At 32.0% G+C, this 19,187-nt stretch overlaps 2 protein-coding genes across 2 annotated transcripts in view; both read right to left on the reverse strand.

The window, feature by feature from the left end:
- Window positions 1–19,187, reverse strand: part of LOC130649205 (uncharacterized) — a 91,594-nt gene that overhangs the window by 66,017 nt on the left and 6,390 nt on the right. The window lies entirely within an intron of this gene.
- Window positions 16,647–17,231, reverse strand: LOC130648670 (uncharacterized). The gene has a single exon (XM_057454725.1). The coding sequence runs from the start codon at window positions 17,229–17,231 to the stop codon at window positions 16,647–16,649; it is 585 nt and encodes a 194-aa protein (XP_057310708.1).

The raw sequence follows: 19,187 nt of genomic DNA on the forward strand, positions 1-19,187 counted from the left end.
CCTAATTAATTTACAGTGTTGTCGACTAAATAATTAAGCGGACAAGTTTTCACAATTCTAGGAAGCACGTTCTTAACAATGTTTTGTAATTAAATCTGTAATTAGTATATGAGAAGAAAAATTGCATTATATTTGCATGATACCACTATAGATTTTTTAAGCAGTGTATTATATTTAAAGGTTTAGCACCAAGAAAGTATTTTCGTTTTCATTTTGTTGCAAACAAGAAATTTAACTATAAAAGTAAGTATGGGTCATGGAGGTGAAATAAACATGCTAAATACTAAATGTATTCAAAATTTTTTAATTAAATGCCAAGGAGTAAATATTCTCAGGATTTTGTTTAGAAAGCCTGCTTTAGCTACAGGTAGATTCTTTAGCAACCACCAGGTTACAATTTACTGATATTTTCAATTTTTACTTTAATGGAGCTTATAAGTTGAAAATGATGTATAAAGTGCAGATGTTTTTGTAAGGTTTGGCACTCAAGTAGTTTGTTTTTATTCAAGCGTCAAATTAGAATTTTTAGAACTGCTTTAGTTTGTTTTTTTATTTGCTAATCCTTTTTTGGGTTTAGGAAAGTATGGTAGCTTTTGAAAGAAAACCACAAATCAGCCCCCATGCCTATTTCTTGCTTTTTAAGGTAATTTATTTTTTACACAATGCTGTGAATAAAACAATCTTTTATGATGTACTATAATTCAGCCACTTGATTTCGACTTTTTCGGATGAGTCTTTAAACCTGTGCTTCTACGACGACACAATGTGATTCCCCCCCCCCCCCCCCCCCCCAAAAAAAAAAAAAAAAAATAAAAATAAAAATAAGCTGAAAATGTCCCAAATTATTTATTAAGGGATTTATATTTTCTTCTATGGTAAATTAAAGGAGATATTTGAATTCTGATATTTGCATAGTATGTTGCATTTCAATTTGGAACTTTATACGTATTAAACATCACGTTTTTGCATGCAAAAGAACATGTTTCAATGGCCGGATTGTAGCTTATATTTTCTTTTTCGATTTTTTATAATAGTGGCGCAGAAAAAAAACTTTATATATCAAATCTTTGAATATTTATTGATCTTGCAGACAACATAAAGCAGATTGAAATTGGAAAAAAGAAAGAAAACCCTCTATGAAATAGCACTGTAATTTATATTTAAAATTTTCCTTTTTTATGAATAAATATTTTGGTATTTCAGCTAATTGAAGTGCTCGTGTCTTCAATGTTATATGCTGTATCGATGCATAATTAATTTTTGAATCTTCCACGAATTACCGAAAAATTTTAATTATTAAGTCACTAACGTCCCAATATTTAAAAATAATTTGAGTATTAAGTATTTAATTTATTTAAGTATTTAGATGCAACCGTGATAACAATCTTGATTATCCACATCAGTTATACTCTCAAATTTAGATTCAAATTTGCATCATCTACTATCAAGTAAATTGTAAATAAATCAACAGATGCGCAATGCATTGTGGTACATGGCGTTTCCAAAAATAAATAGATGCAAAATGTATTGTTGTACATTGCCTTTCCATAAATCAACAGATCCGCAATGTATTGTGGTACATGGCGTTTCCAGAAATAAATAGATCCGCAATGTATTGAGATACATTGCATTTCCATAAATCAAAAGATGCGCAATGTATTGCGGTACATCGCGTTTACATAAATCAACAGATGCGCAATGGTTTGTGGTACGTCAAGACATAACTTTCGATGTGCTTACGTGTATTAATGTGTGTGTATGAATGTTCACTGTAAAGAATAATTCTATTTATCACCTCTATATAGCTAAAATTTTACCTTCTTTTTAGTATAGATAAAGTAACATCTCCCACCAGTTTGATTTGTTTATTAGCAACTTGGTACATGCGTTACAGCCTTACAAAGGCTGAATGATTAATCAAGAAAAAGGGACCAGTGTTCATCAAAACAAGTTACGAAAGAATAATGAATTAGCAACATCTGATAATGAAGGTTAGATACCTGTAGTCGTATCGAAATTTAAAACTTTTAAGAAAAGGTTAATTAGCTTTTAAAAAAGCAGTTTCTACCAAAACAAAGACGATCTTACAAAAAGATGTCGTAATTAAATAATTTATGGCCCAGAGAAAAAGTACTTAAACATTTTTGTCCACAGGTCAACAGCATTGACCATAGGCTTTAATTTTTTTTATTAAAGGTTAGCACCCACTTCAAAACAACTTAATTTGAAAACACTCATGCAACATTAGTATCTAAGCCATGTATCTCTTTTTGCCTGGTTTACATTTATAAGAGAGGACTAAGATGGATTAAACAAGTTTAAAAAAGTTACTTCCATGACAGTCCAACCGCCATCTTGAATAAGATAATAAGCGTGAATTGGCAAACTTCAAAGTAATTTTGACGTCATTACGTTGCTTGCCGGCAAAATGTTCAAAATTTTAATAGTGAACTCTGAGGGAAATTTTTCGTAAATACCATTTCAGCAAAATTCGGAGTTTTCACCTTGGCAACCTTCGTCTTCTAACAAAACTTTGCTTGATACACTTTTGAAAATATAGTATTTATTCCGTCATCTGCTAACTTTATTTACTGAAAAATTTAGACAATTTATCCCGATTGGGGAAGCTATGATTGTTGACTTCCAGGGGAAAGTTAACCAAACCAAGAAGCTTCATATTTTCATTACATAGCCATCTTTAAGCCATTTAAAAAAACTGATCAATTAAGTAAATCGTCAAATGAATAATCAGTACGGATGCAACTCTAGACTCTCTCATAACGTGGCGCGTATTTTCTAAATTTAAGTGAAATATCTTTTCCGTGTTTTATTTTCATGAAGTTATTCTCTAAATTATATTGTTGTACATCCAGAGGATTTTATTCATCACAAAATGAGCGTTTCAGAATATAAAGTCAGAAAAAACAGCTTAAATCGAACAGAAATGTTTAAAATAAGGACAAAATATGTACAGTGGTTAGTCACCAAGCGACAAAGTTTGAAACAAAATGTACACAAAAAACATAAATGCTTTAGTTCATTAAAATAACAGACAACTTTGCTCTTTTTTCGGTTGCTTAAAGCATCGAAAAACGAAAGGGAAGTCAATGCAATTTTTATTCGCCAAAACAGATTTACAGCAAATTTTACTTATTTGACCATTCGCCAAATTATGCTCACGCCAACATGTATGTATGTATGTATGCATGCATGCATGCATGCATGCATGCATGCATGACTATGATTGAATGAATGAATGAATAAAAATACAATTTTCTTAATTATCTTCCAAACTATGGTGCATGATGGCGTTTTACAACCGTCAAAACTTGTTGCGTAGAAGATATTGTTGGTTGTTTCATTTGACAACCAACGTCTTAATAGTTACGAATGAAAAACGTGTAATTGATTGAACTCATACTTACAAGACTGTGATCTTGAAAGCAAAACAATTTATTTTCGTTGCAGTAAAGTGTAATTAACAATAAATGGCCCTTGTAGTGAGTATATGCAGAAGGAATAGACGAGTGAAATTTATATTGTACATATATTTAACCAAGATCTAAGAAGAGTCTTCAGGATTATAGATGGAGCCTCGTTAATGCCAGCTTTGTCAAACGTTTAAAAACCGCAGTTTTAATTGATTTTCTGATTACCCTATAGATAGTTTCTATACACTAGTCCTTTTTTAAACAAATTAAATAAAACAAAATTTTCGGACGGTATAACTTTCGGCAGACACAAATATCAGACGTAAAAATTTACGGCCAAAGAAAATTCGAAAGTGTTTCCGTCCGAAAATATTCGTTCCTAATGTATTATGAAAGAGACAACGGAAACCGTGTTAACAGCTTTAACCTTATCCATGCAAGGTTTTTTGGGACTATACAACCCCACAATGGAGCATAATAAAGGATAAGTCACCATGGCAACGGACGTAACGTCGTACCAAAAGGTGTTTGGCTGTCCTCAAGTTTGCTTGAGGACAGAGGTGAAGACCATTTGTGAAATCTTTAAATTTCACGACAAGATAGATGTATTTCTATTATTTTTAGCGGAATCACTCGTCTATTCCTTCTGCATATACTCACTACAAGGGCCATTTATTGTTAATTACACTTTACTGCAACGAAAATAAATTGTTTTGCTTTCAAGGTCACAGTCTTGTAAGTATGAGTTCAATCAATTACACGTTTTTCATTCGTAACTATTAAGACGTTGGTTGTCAAATGAAACAACCAACAATATCTTCTACGCAACAAGTTTTGACGGTTGTAAAACGCCATCATGCACCATAGTTTGGAAGATAATTAAGAAAATTGTATTTTTATTCATTCATTCATTCAATCATAGTCATGCATGCATACATACACACATGCATACACACATGCCTAACACAGTGGGGGGAATTAAATGAGAAACACCAAACCTTCAAATAGATACCATTTAAAAAGCCTTAGCAGGAACATTTTATTTACTGTAATCACATTGTTGGCGTGAGCATAATTTGGAGAATGGTCAAATAAGTAAAATTTGCTGTAAATCTGTTTTGGCGAAAAAAAATTGCATTGACTTCCTTTTCGTTTTTCGATGCTTTAAGCAACCGAAAAAAGAGCAAAGTTGTCTGTTATTTTAACGAACTAAAGCATTTATGTTTTTTGTGTATATTTTGTTTCAAACTTTGTCGCTTGGTGACTAACCATTGTACATATTTTGTCCTTATTTTAAACATTTCTGTTCGATTTAAGCTGTTTTTTCTGACTTTATATTCTAAAACGCTCATTTTGTGATGAATAAAATCCTCTGGATGTACAACAATATAATTTAGAGAATAACTTCATGAAAATAAAACACGGAAAAGGTTTTTCACTTAAATTTAGAAAATATGCGCCACGTTATGAGAGAGTCTAGAGTTGCATCCGTACTGATTATTCATTTGTACTTTCTTTTTTTCAATGTCAACAATACTACTTCTGTGAACAACTATTTGGCTGCCATATGGCTTAACTTGCATGAGAATATACAAAGTCATTATGGAGGTTCCAGTGTCTATTTCAATTTACTGACTTAGTAAACAAAGAGACGATTTACTTAATTGATCAGTTTTTTTAAATGGCTTAAAGATGGCTATGTAATGAAAATATGAAGCTTCTTGGTTTGGTTAACTATCCCCTGGAAGTCAACAATCATAGCTTCCCCAATCGGGATAAATTGTCTAAATTTTTCAGTAAATAAAGTTAGCAGATGACGGAATAAATACTATGTTTTCAAAAGTGTATCAAGCAAAGTTTTGTTAGAAGACGAAGGATGCCAAGGTGAAAACTCCGAATTTTGCTGAAATGGTATTTACGAAAAATTTCCCTCAGAGTTCACTATTAAAATTTTGAACATTTTGCCGGCAAGCAACGTAATGACGTCAAAATTACTTTGAAGTTTGCCAATTCACGCTTATTATCTTATTCAAGATGGCGATTGGACTGTCATGGAAGTAACTTTTTTAAACTTGTTTGTTTCATCTTAGTCCTCTCTTATAAATGTAAACCAGGCAAAAAGAGATACATGGCTTAGATACTAATGTTGTATGAGTGTTTTCAAATTAAGTTGTTTTAAAGTGGGTGCTAACCTTTAATAAAAAAAATTAAAGCCTAGGGTCAATGCTGTTGACCTGTGGACAAAAATGTTTAAGTACTTTTTCCCTGGGACCATAAATTATTTAATTACGACATCTTTTTGTAAGAACGTCTTTGTTTTGGTAGAAACTGCTTTTTTTGGGAAAATCCTGGCAAAACCTGATTTTTACGGATTTTGTTTTGGTTCCCCGCAGCTTGATTTTCGGAATCACAGCAGAAACCGAAGAATAAGGTCTCAAAAAGTCTCCTTTTGACCTTTATCTTTTCTAAATACTTCTTATATAGAAATATTCATTTTCTGTATGTTTTTACAATGAAAATATCTTAAACAAACCAAATTTAAGATTTTGGCTACAAACGTAGATTTTAAGGCAGCATCCTGTTAAGACCAACCAGCTATAGCTAGCCTTATTTTTTCCTATTCTTTTAAAGTTTGGTATATTATTAATTATTTATTTTGAGGTTGTGGCTCTCTAGCTAGCTCTTTAGCTACCTCCGAAAGTGGATAAATACTTTGTGGCTACAACAAACGTCGTAAACAATAATTCTTTTGATACTAAATGCAGTTAACTACACCTTGGTTACTGTCTTGAAAACTTATACCGCAAAGTAAAATCAATAAGTCATTTTTTTTAGCTGGACGGGGTAACGACGAGTTGTTTTCTGTAGGGGTAATAACAGTTTGTGTAGCGTTGCTTTTATTTCAATTAATGTTGTGGGACAGTTATTTTTTAAAAAACAAATTACACTCAAAATGCTATAACACTGTGTGCACTTCACTCGGTATACGACAGACTGTAAAGCGCTCTACCTGAATGTGTGGCACAGTTGTACATTTACTTGTGATTTAAGCCAGCCTTTTTACATCAGATCTCCTGGTTTGATGGTTTATTTGATGGTTACTCTTTCTTGTGTTAAATGCAGCTTATCAAGGGAAGAAACTTTTGTGGTTTAACTTTATTGCATTTGCTTTGTCTGCCTTTTGCGGAACCAAACAATTAAATTTCAAGAAGTTTTGTCGGGAAAAAACAGTTGTGGTTCTAAAAATTTTACATCTTATTCAAACTAGTTTTTTTAAAAAAAATTGGGATTGGCAGATTTTGGGATTAAAAATTGATTAATTTGCAAGTAATGTCTAAACTTTTGACTATATCAGAAGCTCAAGTGGATAAATATACCCCGTTTATAAGGTCAAAATTTTCCGCACGCTTTATAATCCTCCAGGAGTTTCTATAAAAAAGAAATACAGATTTTGTATACCATATGTCCATCTTCACGCTGGAGAGCATATTTCGATAGACTTCTGGTGACCAGCCAAATGGGAGTACTGCTTTTACGAAAGCGTTTGTAAAAGGAACAAACAGAATGAAACTCAGCAAAAAACAACATTAAATTTATTTTATAAATATAAATTACATTTTTTTATAACTACGATATAAAAATTTCATAAATTATCGAATCTGTTATTTTACTAGTGCAAAAATAAGAAAGTTCTACACATTTTTTATTTACATACTTTTAGCTAAAAAAACACTCTGCCAAACATTAGAAAACCAGCTTTTACCTATTGTAGCGAAAACATTTTGCAACAGTTTCCATCGATAAACAAAATCAACCAGAAAATAGGACATTAGGAGGTCTTTTGAAATAAACCATTCTTTTAAGCTAAAATCACTCACTTAAAAGGAGCAGCCACTTCATTTTACTTTAAAGTTGCTTGACATTTGAAAACTCACAGGATTAGGCACAATAACTTCCCCTATCCAACTTACCTGAGAGCTAAGATTTAGCGGAAAAAACTTTCTACCTTAAAACACCGCACATGTTTTTACAACACCGCGCTACAAGAATTCATGACTGACCGTTGGGCATGGCATCCCTTTACAAGTCGTCATAATTAATTAATTAGGGTAGTTGCACATTTTTTCTGAAATTTTTATTTTTTGGGTGTTTTATGACTTTGATAATAAATCTTTAAGAGCAAATATGTTGTTTATTATTTTATTTTTTGTTGCGAAAAATTATTGTACGACGAAGTATATTTGTAAGTATATTTGTTCATGTTATTCAAGGTTTTTCACAGGACATATTCTCCATTTACTATACAGTGGGGGGGTGGGTTGTATTATGCTTTTTACGATGACATATTTACCCCCTATGCAAGCAAAAGTGAAAGTGCTTCTAAGTGCGCCGAGATTTAATTAGGGGTATATGGTACTATTCTTATGGTAATAATAATTAAACTTTGTGTCCCCTGATGAAACATCATGTCAAGTGTCAAGGATAATCAGGCAGTTTCTTATGTATTGCGCCATATCATTTGGGATTAAACGGTGAGCTATATATAATATATGCATGTATGTATCTAATGTGTATATCGACATAAATTCAACTCAACGTATTTGACGAAAGAACTCGAGAAGGTTTTTGTGTTAAGCAATATAATTTTTTGACATAGGAATTTTGGTTAAAAATTAAGTACGTCCATCCGACTACCTTTACATACCCAAGGTCCGTCATTGTGTACAGTTTGAAAGTATATCCATGGATTATACTTGATGATCATGATATATACATAGAGAAAATGTACAGACGAATAATAAAAAATATAACATTATCAAACCTTAAAAATATTTAAATCATAAAACTTTTGTCCGGGGGGATCACTGACTCTTTCCTGTTTTCTTCTATTCATGTCACTATGCATGCGATCTCAAGAAAGTTTGAGTTTTCTCGGATGAAGGACCACTACAACAGACAAATTAATATCGTTGCCAAGAATTGATATTGAATAATGGAGATAGTATCTGTTAATCGTGTTCAACACAACAACAAAAAGGCACAAAAGCACTAAACAGGTCGCAATCAACTTTGAACACTTCAGCAAATCGACATGCACTATTTTTTTCTACTGCACCTAATCGTGTTTGTTGGCGATGCAAGTTAATTGTGGGGAAAATAAGACATTAAATTCAGAAAATAAGGAATTAAAGTCGCAAGAGTTACGAAACGAAGCAGCAGCAATTTCAACAAAGTCTAAACTTAATTCTGTTTTAGCATCAATAATGTCCAATGCTGACGAATTCAACTTATCGCCATTTATTAAACTTTTTAGGACGAACACCAAAAATACATAGCAACTTCTAAAAATAGTGTTCGTTATTATCCAATGTTAATGTCTTCCGTTAGCATCGATGTCACCAGTAATGTATGATGAAATCAGGCATGATGAAAAAACAGGCATCGGCTTTGTGGTTTGCCCAGTCGTCGACGATTGTGCGATTGTAAAAATTACATTCGCCCGAACCGTGGTTCCAACAAGCAGATAATCCAAGAAATGCAACGTTGAGTAAAGGACTTCAGTGATAGAGAAAATTTTGCCGTGCTTCTTTTGATGGAATGAAATATAGGAGAATCTGGTATGGGATAAGCACAGCGGAGAACTGATTGGTTATATCGACTTGGGTGATACTTTGAATTATGCAACACTGCAAAAAGTTGATGATTTGGTCAGTCATTTTCTTATGTTCCAGTTACGTAAAATCGCTAATCTATTTAAAATCAGGTTAGCAAATTTCACTACAAATGGTGCCACACCCAGCCTAATGTTCCCTTTATTTTGGGAAACATTCTCAATTTGTAAGCTGAGTTGTAACGTGAAAGTGGTTGGTGCAACTTTTGATAGATAAATCGTAAGTTATTCAAGAGTGCATTGGGTAAGTGATGAATACCTAAACCCGAACATCACAAACAGAACAATGAATCTTTCGTTTCAGATCCTCTTTATTTCATAAAAACGGCAAGAAATCGTCCCGCCAATTCTGGTTCTGGTCGTTGCACTTGATATATGTGGTACTAAGACACGTTTCTCACATTAAACAACGTTGCAGAAATTTTTTACGAAGATCGGGACTGTTGTTTACATTAGCTTCCCAAATTGTCGTACGATCCTATAAGGTTATCGTCATTCTTTGTTATGGATTTTAAGTGAACTTCACAGTTTTGAGCTCAATAGTCAAAAAATTTCTCAGAACAGCTAAATTATGTTCGAATAAGAGATGCTGTCTTTCTTGGCGGCTAATGACGATCGATTTATCTGTTTATCGATCGATGTGTTTCTCCAATGTTTTGAAGCTCCAGTTAATTGAGAATCGCACAGGAAAGTTTACTAAAAATGCAAAAGTCAGTATGTTTTTATCATGGTAGAGTTAAGACGACATCAATAGATCACTGTCAACTCCGCAAGAAAAGAAATATTTTGTCAGGCGAATAATTATGGACGTCAACGGTCAGCGAGCAAGGAAGGACAACCCAACAATACGCGATTTTAGATTCAATGATAAAACTATTAGAAAACACAAATTATTCTGTCCAATGACTCGTGGTAACGTTGCTGACAATGCTCTGGTTAAATTTAGTGATAAATTTCTACTGTGTCAAAAAAGGAGAAATCTGGTGATTAGGTAACATTGAAACGGCTATTTTTAAAGTGACATTTTATTTTGAAAAATTTAATACATAACTTCCGCTTTTTATTAGGGTTTTTCCTTTTCAACTCACTTCACTTATTCCCTTATACACCGAGCTTATAATTTTGTTATTTTATCGGGTTTTTTATTCTTTATTTCCTACGTGTGGCGGAATTTTTAAAATCGCCTGATGTATGTAGATGAAGACAACGCAAAGGCTAGAGCGTCGGATTGCTTGTCCATTCATCCGCGGCTTAAAAATTGCGAGTTTTTAAAAAACCAATAGGAATGCTTTGTTTTTAATTTTAACTAATACAAATACAGTTTTAACATGATTTTGGCATGGTCTGCTACAAACACTGCATTCTTCAAATATAGCCATAACGTCTGCCAGGCTAGAACGTCTTTAGCCAAAACTTTTAATTCAAAGCACTTCACGGTTGAATGTAATGAAGTCCAATCAACAAAACTTTACGCTGTGTGTTGGAAATCTTGTTGGTTGCTAGATCTGAGACATATCTGGTTTTGCCTAGCTAGTTTAGTCAAATAAAACTGAGGAGGGCAATGCTAACTAGCTTATCTAGGTTACATTTTGCTGACAATCAACATTGTGAAATTTTTTCTAGCTTGTATTACTAGACTAAAAAACTGACTTTGATAATAGCTATTAGACTAACTAAATACCAGAAAATTGTAAATAATATATTTCCTTGGTTTTTAAGGCCCATACTATATTCGAAGTTTTTTGAAACTCTGGTTTGACTATGTTGGTAATAGCAGTAGACTTCAAGCCCCGAGGCTTCTTGTTATCTTTTTTATCTTTGCTATTTAACTGTAGGATATCCACACTGCAACGTTTGTATAAAAAAAATAACCGAAATAATTTTTAACCTTAACGCGCATTGCTTTATATTTATTTATTTACTTTCTACTAAAATAGAATGAATTAATAGAAAGAATTTAACACTATGAATAGCATTTTTACCACAGATGTACAAAGTTTGTTGTTTAGGAGAATTATAACACTTACTTTTAGCTTCCTTGATAATCTATTTGGACTGCCGACAAAAAAAGGGTAATTTGTTTATTCTCTTAAAAGACTAAAATCTTTGGCATTGATTAGCTGTGTGAATTGTGAATACAACTTTTTGTACTAATAAAATAAATCAACATAAGGTATCCTTTATATTAATAATATCAGCATTCTCTCTGTTAAAAATGGTTTATTTCCGAAAATCCCCGCAGAATTTTTATTGATTTTGCTTTTTTTGCTAGCGCGTATTTAATCCATCACGAGCCCGAACTCTTATAAATAGCCGATCAGTCAGTTTTTTGCGGATCTTACATGCTGTCAAAGCAAACAATCTAAGCCAGCGTAATACAGCCATTTTAATAGCTGTACCGTTGCTTCCACGAACGTAAACTTTTAGGCAGTGGAATAAGCATACAAACACAAACACATTCCCACATTTAAAATGATTTTTTAATTTTCGGCTAATCAGAACGTGCAGATCGTACAATGCGTCGCTTTCACCCGACAGTTATTTCTTTTTTTCAATTTCTTAGACATCGATGTTGATCAACTTTGCTTTTAGGGCATTGTGTTGTCTCTAAAAAAGAACAGCGTATTGGAAAACAATAGTCAAGAATGGACATTTTAATTGTTATATTGTGTTTGCTTTATTTGAAGTACTGTGGACATTTAAAAATTGTGGACGTTTAGAAATTGTGGACGTTAAAACTTAGAATCAAATGCTACTGCGCAATAATCTCCTTTCAGTAGTTTTGATTTCCACAAAAAATCGAAAGCATGTGATGAATTTCAGCGAAGCAAGAGCAACTGCGTATTCCGCCTAAAAGTTTGCAGCCAGTTTGCATCGTGGAAATCTGCCTAAATATATATGTTTTTACTCTGCTATCGAACTCATATTGCATAGCCTCAATCTTAGCAAATACCGCATGGTTACTAATCTACGGCTCGTCATCGGAATCCCCGTCGTTATATTTCTCAATCCTAGTTAATAGTTTATTTAATTTGTTTTTCATCTAAACTTATTTCGGAGTCGGATTCGTCACAAAAAAACATTTGAATAATCTTCCCCTTGAAACATACATACAAAATCTTTAATTACACCTCAGGCATGAAATTAGAATGTCATCAATAAAAAAATTTTACCAAAAATTTTAATAACTCCTGAAAGAATAATTTTTATTTCACCGTATTTGTTTCCATCATATTCAGTTTTAACACGTAACATATTACTAAAGGTCTATTAAATATTTCAATAACAAAAAAAATATTTTCAGCTTTTAAGTTCCGGAGAAAGATATATAGTTAATGTCCGTTTGACGAAAGAGAATGAACATCAGAATTTAATCATTTGATGTAACTGATTGTCGACATCATGCTTCATATACGATAAAAATATGCTATAAAACCGTATAAAACCAATAGTGGTGTTTGTGATACACAATTACTTCCCAAATAAAATATGCTTCTCTTTTTGACGTGTCTGTAACATATTTTTGTTGCTCTTCGAAGAAACATAATTTAAATTAATTAAGAAAAGAAAACTACATGTATCAGTAAAAGAAGACAAAAAGTTTATTCTAGATATCTGTGCGATGAATTTCCATAATCACATACTACAACGCAATTATTTTCAACTGACAATTTCAAAGTTTATGTCAGGTCACATGTGACTACATAATTGCATATAATTATGATACGGCTCATAATAGCTGTGAGCATTATTATTTCTCAAATGATTCCTCTAACTACCACGTATCACCTAGCTACTTTGATTATTTCTAAATTAGCGATAATAAATCTTTCTAAATGATGAGATAAGTCTGTATGTACAGCGCAAATATTAAAGGAGCTTTTTGAGCCAGTTTGGCATGTTAATCCCACCTGAAATTTTACCAATTAAAATAACAATGTTTTGATTATAAAGTATGTTTTATCTTACAACACTACATGAAATTACCTAAATCCTGTGTTCAAAAGCCTGGCATACAACTCGGAAATTCAGGAGTTTAAGACTTAAGGCAATTCCCCTAGAAAAAAACTATATCCCAGAGGATTGTCTTTTCTGAAGATAATTGATGAGGATATATACATTATGTGAAAGTAAGACTAAATTAAGTTAAAAATTTCATTGATTGGTTGGCATGGTTACCTGTTGTTAGGAGAAGTATAGGAAAAATATGACATTTTGCTGCTTGACGCCTAACCAAATAACTGAATAACATGCGTTATTTCAAGCGCCTTTTTGGCCGCTTTTGTTCCTCAAGGGTCACGTGTATGGATTGAGTAAAGCGCATTTTCGCAAGGCTGACTCGTCTTCCAGAGAACTGATGCGGTATTTTTTGGACGACAGAAAAGCTAAAACAGCGCGAAACAGGAAATATCTCGACAAAATAACTGAAATACAAAACTGCGGTTCTATTCACTAGGTGATACAAATGCCTGCATCCACAGAAGGAATTGTAAAGCGTGGGTGATATAGTCACTTCAGTTTTACTGGTCCTGTGTTCGGAATGTAAACATTAAGTATACACCGACATTACCTACCCAGTTTTCCCCACATGGCATGGATTGACCGTAGCTGTAGTAAAGATTTAAAGAAACCATAGTTGAATAACGATCTGGTCTTAATTCAACTTGTGTTAAAACTGTATTCTTGTTTAATTTTTACAAATGTTTTTTTTTTCAGGTCAGGTATTACCGAAACAGCCACTATCAGCATTCCTAAAAAAATCGTAGGAGGAAGTTTTTCCAACTTAGTCAACCAGAAAAGGACCAGCAAACGACTAAAAGCTTCAAGACACAACCAAAATACAGTGGTAAAAATTATTCGGCTTAGGAGAAGTTACCGAGGTGGTAACTTCCCCTGCGCTATAATAAATTAGTTTTTCGTTTGAACTTGTTTCGAATTTATTTCGATTTTGACGTCATAACGTTCCTTAGGGTATGAAAGAGCTGAGTGAAGGGAATTTACAGCCGCTATACCCTGTTTATGTTTTTGAATAAAGCACCAAATCTAGCGTCAAAACTCAACAATTTCCTGACTTTATTGATATATGTTGATGTTGATATACGATTGATATACGGTTATTTCAACTTCTTATTAAAATTCCGATTAATTTATCGATGAGCAACGTAATGACAAAAAGATTAACACAGTCTTTGAAAAAAACCGACCAGGCTGTGAACTTACGACTTTTGCACTATACCACATAGCCACCAGCTGCTTGCTTCGCTTTTTACTTTTACATAATTTCTATTGCAAAAGCTCCAAAATAATTTTGTGCTTTTGTTCACAAAATGTTGATTGTTTCTCATTGTTTTGCAATTGTCTGAAACGTTTTCCTAAGCCGCTATTAAAGCTTCTTGTTGAAAAAAGTCCGGCTAAGAAACTATTACGTCTACCATGCAAACCAAAAACACACGACAATTATTTGAAAAAAAAACATCTGAATAATCTTCCCCTAGAAACATGCAAAATATTTGATTACACCTCGGGCGTGAAATTGGGGACATAAAATGCCCGCGGTATTTTTACACTCTCATATCTTTTTAAATACTGGATGAAATTTCTTGAAATTTTGTGACTTTTCCTAACTTTTAATGGACTTTCAGAAAATGAAAAAAATATTTTCAAATATTGTCCTGTCAATGTCACTTTGTCCTTTATTGACAGGTGGTCATATCAACTTTTGCTGCAATGCTAAAAATAAATGTTTTACAAACAAACCAGTTGTATAAATATGTGATTATGTATGTGAAAGTGACAATAAATTACCTATGACATCATATGATGACGTCATATGTAATTTAGTCATTTTTTATATTACTTTTTTAAGGTTACTGTAAAGAAAACAATTTTTTTTTTAGGTTTTTTGCAAAAAATTCATGACATATAGAAAAAAAATTCTCTTTCGAATGACATATTTTATAGTCTATGAAAATATTTGGAACATCCCTTTTTTCTGGAAAAAGCCTTTTCAGAGGTGTTATATCCTTCACACCTTCGAGAAAATATGTGCAAAATGAGTTGAGCATTTTTTTTGTAAATATTGTGCATGATAAGAGACTACCGTATAAATATATGCATAATAATATTTTTTAGATAGTTTACTTTTAGCATCGATATATATATATATATATATATATATATATATATATATATATATATATATATATATATATATATATATATATATATATATATATATATATATATATATATATATATATATATATATATATATATATATATATATATATATATATATATATATATATATATATATATATATATATATATATATATATATATATATATATATATATATATATATATATATATATATATATATATATATATATATATATATATATATATATATATATATATATATATATATATATATATAAATGTTGTCGTATAAAAAATCATTAAAAAAAATCAAAGTTAAGGAGTATGCATATAAGCTTTCTCTTGTAACCCTGACTTCTGTCTGTTAATAATTCTGAACGCGTGCACGCATATTCAGCATAAAAATAAAATTCACACTTTCATCATCTTTCTGCATACTCAGTTCGCACATTTTCATAACACCTACGAAAATCTTTAAAAACAAATATCTCGTTAGTAAATATTTGCATACATGCCTTTCCGTTTGTGGTCTCTTTTTCCGAAAGCTTCCTATTGGCTCATTGAAATTTTCGGTAATGGAAAGCTGAATAAATTATGCACAAAAGGTTCCCGGATTTTTTTGTATAAATTACTGATTAGCGAATTATGACGATAGAAAGAAAATAATATGCATTTTTTTTAATGACTATATATAATAACAAATAATTTCATAACGACGTTGTTACAAGAAAAAAACCGGGAACCTTTTTGAATTTAATTTATGCTGAATGTAATAGTGCAAAAACGAGAAGTCTGCGACCACGCGTTCGGAAAAAGAAGCCGTTTTAGAACGTACGGTGAAAAAAAATGGTGTGTGTTTAATTCATTATATTTTCTGTTTGGAAAATTAACATCTCACGAAAATAACACCATCAAAATAGTCTTTCATCAAACATTCAGAAACAAAAAAATAAAAAAAAAATATAAAAGTATTGATAAATTATAAGGGTTTTTCTGAGACTACTCATCGAGTTTTTTCCTTTACAATAACCTTAATGACTAGTACTGTAAATAGTTTTAAAAAAGATAAAAAAACGAGAATTTCCAAGAAAGACAATTCCTTTGACCATTGTCTCATTGTGACGTCATCACTTCCTGTGATGACGTGTCAACCCACATATTTTGACACTAATTGTGTCACAATATATTGATGCTTCTTTGTGCCAGGCTTCGTCACTTAAAACCAAACAGAACAAAAGTTACAGCCCGCGGGCACTTTATGCCCCCCCCCCCCCCGTGGCCATACTTACAAGGGTCAAAAAAGCCCACACTAAATAGGGTTAAGTCCGGAGGATAGATATATAGGTAATGTCCGCTTGGCGAGAGAATATGGACATCAGAATTTAATTATTTTCCAAAATTTGCTGATGTAACTGATTGTCGACATCATGCTTCATATACGATAAAAATATGCTCCATCCAAAGGAGTAAACATTATTGGCCGTCACTTTCAAATGGTATGGGACAAATCGAACATTTACGTACAAGAAAGGATAGTATGCGAAAACGTCAGTGCACAAAGTAGGCAAAAACTTGGCTTTGATTTCTTCTTTGATGTAACTCGTGTCTTGACCTTCAACAAATCCGGTGGCAGCATAATACACACCATCTTCCAATGGACAAATAGTTAAGAATAAAAATACTGATTGACGATGAGAATAATGTTTGAAGTACGGAATGTAATGCAACGTCTTAAATAAAAAATGACTTAGACTTGAGATTGTACCACCCCATAAAGCACAAGCAAATAATCTCTGGTAATTAATTTTTTTTTGCTTTTCGATACATAGCTGTCCTGTCAAATCTCCACATCCGTACAGTATAAAACCAATAGTGGTATTTGTAAAACCCAACTGCTTCTTAAATAAAATATGTTTCATCTTTCTGATGTTTCTGTAACATATTATTACTGGACGTCGAAGGAACATAATTTCAAGTAACTAAAAAGAGAAAACTACATGTATCAGTTGAAGAAGACACACAAAGTTTATTCTAAATATCTTTGCGACGAGTTTCTATAACCACACAGTAAAACGAAATACTAATTCGACTGACAATTTTAAAGTTAAAGTCAAGTATGATTAAGTAAGTGCTGACAATTGCAGTTAATTACAGATAATTGTTATATACTGTCAGCATTGTTAGTTACATCTCTCCAATGTTCCCACCCGACTACCACGTAACTACTAACTACTATGATTTTTCCTAAATTAGTCGTTGAGAAATATTGAAAGATCTAAAAATACAAACTGGTGGAAAAAACCCTGTTGTTGATTAAGCAGTTTAGTTGACAGACAGAAAAGTGGAGAAAAATACTTCAAATGGCAGCTAAGAAAAGACATCTTACGTGAATGATCAGATAAGCAAAATTTCAACTTTTATTGATAGAATTTTTTTTTTATTGTGGTTCATCTTTAATATTACATTCATATTTATAAAAAGACTTTTCCCGTTAACTGTTTAATTGGACGCAAGAAAAGTTAGTAAAATGCAATTTCGAACAGATAAACGTATTCTCATATATAAAAAATTAAACTTAAATCAAAAGTTGCATGTTTTTATGACAAGAAACATTAGTGACTGTATCCAATGTGATTTATTTAATAATTACCCGCTATTAATTACAACGTGGTCAAGTCACATCACATCTCTTATAATAATACGCTAAGTGTGTCTGTCTGTCACTTTTGCAAACACGATATTTTTTACCACCCGAATGCGCGAGTTTTTCGAGTTTTTTTGTTTTGTTTACATTTGTCTCGCAACCGTTAGAAACCACGTGATAGAAAATAAGCAGTATGATTCGTTCAAATACGTACTTTCGAACGGGACGGCATTCGAATAGAAAGTTTCCTTGGCGTAAAAACAAACAAACAAAAAAATTGTTTTTAAAGTTCTCGCGACAAAAGACGAACTTAAAAAACTTAAAAAATTTAGAAGAGAAAGAAAAAGGCGAATTAACAAAAAAAAAAACCGTGAGAAAATAAAAAGAACAACAAATAATACAGTTAATGAGAAGTGTAAAGGGGATTTACAGGTAAAGTTTTAAATACTCTCTCCTCTTTCACTGTTGTGTTAATAAATAGGGTAGCTAATACATCTTTGTTTTCAATAAAAATATAAAAATGTTGATGGTATTTTTTAAAATACAGAGAACAAATCACATTTTAACAAATATAACTACAGCACATCAGCTAGCTTTCAAGTTAACTATGAGTTTTACTTTTACTACGTTAAGAAATATCCTATTCAGGCGAAAATGTAGGTGCGCATAAATCAAAGTGAAATAAAAAGAGAAGGGAAATGTTTCTTATACTTTCGTTTTCTGATTTGTTTATAACAACAAAGCTAGCATAATTGTATCCCCAGGTGCGTAACTAATCTGCGTGTTTAATTATTTAAAATGCTACACAAATGTGTTGAGCACATGGATCGTTGTTTACAGTGTTGTATAAAAAGTTTAGTTAAAAGCTAAAGATTTCAGTCATAGTTAGTTAGTTAAGAAAAAGAAAGGAAAGAAGTAGCCATAGTTGTAGCCATAGTTGTAGATAAAGACAGCAAAATATCAGTTTATCTACATTTTTTAGCAGTCTAACTAGCTTCTTTACATCACTACTCACGTCATCCTTATCTGTTTGCCTGCCACAAGACTGTTACAAATGTGTGAAAAGAAGCCTGTCTAGCTAAAGTATCCTATATATACAGCTAGCCTTTTGTATTAAAGGCAGGTTGTGTTTTTATGTATATGTTTTTAAGACTAGCTACCTAAGTTAAAAGAGTTTCTCTTTCTATTATGGTTTTTAGTATAGATACAAGACCAAAACAAAGGTTATCAGAATCTATATAACTTGGAACATAGAAACTGCGAGTAAGAAATTCTATAG

The sequence above is a fragment of the Hydractinia symbiolongicarpus genome, chromosome 7 (assembly GCF_029227915.1).
Source record: "Hydractinia symbiolongicarpus strain clone_291-10 chromosome 7, HSymV2.1, whole genome shotgun sequence".
NCBI lineage: Eukaryota > Metazoa > Cnidaria > Hydrozoa > Anthoathecata > Hydractiniidae > Hydractinia > Hydractinia symbiolongicarpus.